This window comes from Neophocaena asiaeorientalis, unplaced genomic scaffold, assembly GCF_003031525.2.
Source record: "Neophocaena asiaeorientalis asiaeorientalis breed wild unplaced genomic scaffold, Neophocaena_asiaeorientalis_V1.1 scaffold69, whole genome shotgun sequence".
NCBI classification, from domain to species: Eukaryota; Metazoa; Chordata; class Mammalia; order Artiodactyla; family Phocoenidae; genus Neophocaena; species Neophocaena asiaeorientalis.
The window spans coordinates 4,231,520-4,235,188 of NW_020174373.1; the positions used below are offsets into that span (position 1 = coordinate 4,231,520).

The 3,669-nt window shown below is 45.4% G+C and overlaps 1 protein-coding gene across 2 annotated transcripts in view; it reads right to left on the reverse strand.

The window, feature by feature from the left end:
* PNPLA4 (patatin like domain 4, phospholipase and triacylglycerol lipase) overlaps positions 1–3,463 on the reverse strand; it is a 30,016-nt gene extending 26,553 nt beyond the window's left edge. For both annotated transcript variants that reach the window (XM_024756280.1, XM_024756281.1), the window contains exons 1-2: positions 3,431–3,463; positions 2,089–2,273 (exon numbers count right to left, since the gene is read on the reverse strand). In XM_024756280.1, the coding sequence (XP_024612048.1) occupies positions 2,089–2,273; positions 3,431–3,455 (210 nt within the window). In that variant the 5' untranslated portion in view covers positions 3,456–3,463. The remainder of the gene's footprint in view (positions 1–2,088; positions 2,274–3,430) is intronic.
* Positions 3,464–3,669: the final 206 nt, after the last annotated feature.

Below are 3,669 nucleotides of genomic sequence, written 5' to 3' on the forward strand. Positions count from 1 at the left end.
GTCTAACGCCATGCCTGGCAACTTCTGAGGGCTGAGGAAAGGCCGGCTGCGTTGAGCTTTTAACATATCAAAGTCTAAATCTGCCTGCCACCTAAAATACACCAGCGTCATCAGGTGCTGGTCTTAATTATACATGCACCAGCTCGGAGCTGGATTCATTACTCACATCTCTGTCACAACACCACAAAGCTCGAAGAACTTATATACCAACAGGGAGAACTGAGCTAACAGGGGCTTGAGTAGGTAGAAAACAGTTTCCTAAGAAAGCTCAAAGCCATCCTTCAAGGGGTAGATTTCAAATGCTCAAGAGAAAGGAAATAAAGTAACCTCAAGGCAAATGGCTGAAAACTGATTTTGAGAAAAGAGAAACGAGGATGCCCTAGGTGAATCCAGAGAATCATTTTCCGCTTGCCAACGTGAGTGGCCGATAAAGAGTTACCCCTAAGGCCTGACCAACACAATGAGACAATACGACTGGATCTCCAATTTACCGAAAATGTAAAAAAGAACAGGTAATCGGACTGACATCAAAAGTCTCAAATTCAGGTAAAGGATTCAATGTCTGAACATCGCAGAATTTCAGTGAAGGGGCTATATGATCACAGCATTTCCAAATCAGTCTAATTCTAAATCACACTTAATATATTTCAAACTGCTGAGGATTCGAAACCAAATCTACCCAAATCCAAAGCTCGGGATTTGCTCCCACCTAAAGGAAAGACTGCCCTGAACAGGAGTAAACAATCCCTTAGTAGCCCTGTGCCTCAGAAAGGAAATAAAGAGCTGGGAGGGACTAGCTTGCACTTCAAAGCACATGAGTCTGCTACTTTGGGGGGAGTTTGCACACTTCATGTATACTTTCCCTGACTTCACGTTCTCATCCTGTACAATCTCTAAAATTTTCCATCACTTTTCTAGTATATAAAAAAGAAAAAGAGCAGTGGATTTCTGAATAACTGGTCTAAAGTCCAGTTTCTCTTCCATAAGCAGCTCATCAGAGATTTGAAAACAAGATTTCTGATGTTTAAAATGTTGTGGATTTCAACATTTAAATGTGACAAATGCATCCTTGGGCATGGAAATGTTAATCATTATTTGATTACTCTTCCAAGCTGCTAGAGAATGTAAGTAATTAACAGATAGAATATTCTCCACCTGCAGAAGCCAGTTCTCACAGTCAGAGAATGCATGATGGCTGTCTAGAAGCAGAAAACAGACTTTAAAAACATAGATTACATTAAATGAAATACTTAATGCTTATTTTTATTACTTCTAGATAAACTGCTTGGAATTCAGGGCTTCTTCTTACTGTGGGAATGAAAAACAAATTAAATTCCAATATCATTCCTCTTAAAAGAGATTACAGGGACTTCCCCAGTGGCACAGTGGTTGAGAATCCGCCTGCCAATGCAGGGGACACAGGTTCGATCCCTGGTCTGGGAGGATCCCACATGCTGCGGAGCAACTAAGCCCGTGTGCCACAACTATTGAGCCCGCGTGCCGCAACTACTGAAGCCGGCGTGCCTAGAGCCCGTGCTCTGCAACAAGAGAAGCCAGAGCAATGAGAAGCCCTCGCACGGCAACAAAGAGTAGCCCCTGCTCGCTGCAACTAGAGAAAGCCTGCGTGCAGCAACGAAGACCCAACGCAGCCAAAAATAAATTAAAAAAAAAAGATATTACAGGCCAACATTTTAGTTTATATGCCTGTCTGTAAATAGGAGCAAGCAAAGACTTATCAGCCACATGTTCAAGGCCTTGAGAACAGGCTCTGTGCTCGTCTCATGATCAGTTAATGGAGAAATATCCTTTGCTTGAAAGAAACAAAGCTGGAATCTTAAGACTAAATAAACACTCAAGAGTAAAAGAAGGGATTTTATTTCCTTGTCTTGTTGTCACCCAAAATAATAATCTTTTCCCAATGGAGAGCAGAGATCCCGAATGATTAAATTTTAAAAGAAGTCAACCTTTTCCGTTTCCCAGGCAAAGGATTATTTCTCTGCAGTCAACTTAGTAGATAGTTAACAATCATCTTCGTTGTTTGGGCGTAATTTCTGGATGAGAAACACAGCCTAGTTACTACTTAATTACCTCTATTTTTTGTGGCGCTGTTAGCAGGACAGAAGCAACCAAGGATCCCCCAGAAGCCCCGGCAAAGGCCTTGACATTCTTCAGGAGCTTTTTGCCGTGTTTGTAAAATGCGGATGCTGCCCCCAAGTGGTAAATGCCCAGAAACCCACACGCTGCAAACGACAAGTTGATGTGCTTCATTCTAGCTGTGAAATTGGTGACACAAAACCCAAAAATGCCCGTTAAGTTGGTATAGTTTGTTCCACATGCTGTGTACTCTTATGCTAGTCATCATTCCAAGGCTTTCTTTTATATACAGAATTCTCTGTTCTAAGCATAATCTTTTCAATTAAAGTCTAATTAATCACCCAAATCTTTCAAGGAAACTTTTCCCTCTCTCACCTTGACCCACTACAATCATAGTAATTAAAAAAAAAAAAAAAAAACTACAACAGTCTATATTTGTTCAGTACATAGACTATGCAACCTACTTTTTAATTACTTGGCAAAAACTAAACGGTTAAATTCCCATTGGCAAGGCATTTGGTCCTTTTTTCTTGACCTTTTGATACTTTTGGGGGTGTGGGCTACTGGTAAAATCATTAGAGACGGTAGCAAACTTCAAATGAAAGACACATTTGCTCTTTGCGAGTGCATCAGTGAATTTAAAACATATGTCTCGACTCCCCACCGTTTCCATCGTGAGCATCCGTTTTTTGTTGCTGTTTTGTTTTTTTAACCTGATGCTCTCAATTATTCAATAATGCAATACTCAATTATTCAACGATGCAGTGTATTTCATAGCCAAGTTTCTCAAGACAAACTGAGGTCATGACTGGCGAGGGCAACTGGAGGCTCAAAGAAATGACATCTGCATCACCTGATACTTGCAACAAATCTAACAATGAAACTATATTTCACGAAACTTCAGGGGGAACGATTTCACCACGTGTATAAAACAGTGCCCCCCCCCAAACTGCTCCCCCTGGATGCCCTCAGGGGTTTCTCGGGGGTCCCGGGACCTTCAGATTAGGCACTTGGCCCCGGCCTGGAATTTAGGAACCGAAAACACTCGTTCTGATGCGCAGAGCCAGGCCCTGTGCGAAAGGAGGCGCAATCGCTGCAGCCGAGCCCCGGTTTGGGTTTAATTTCTTCAGACTGGAGAGGGGAGAAGGGGATGGGTCTCCGGGGGGCCGACCCAGCGTACGCAGGCCCAGTGCCTCCCCTATCCTGTGGTCTGGGGGTGGCGGGACGAGGGTCGCTGCTGCAACACCCCCAGGGATGCCTACGCGGACCCACTCCCCCGGGAGCCACCTCCGGGCGGCCAGAACCTGCCCCTCGCCCGCCCCGCGCTCCGCCCTACCAATGCAGGTCTGAGGCACTTCCATGTAGAACTTCGTCCCCCGCCACTCCCACCCCGCCGTCCCTTATCCGGAAGGCGGGGCCGGGCCGTCAGTCAACCGGGCCCTGCCTATCAGGGCCGGACCACGCCCGCCCAGGAAGCTTCCGCAGAAGGGATTGAGTCCGGACTACCCGCCCGGGTCTGTGACGTCATCGCGCCGATGCGTGCGTCCGCTAGGCTCCGCCTGCTCCAGTTAAACC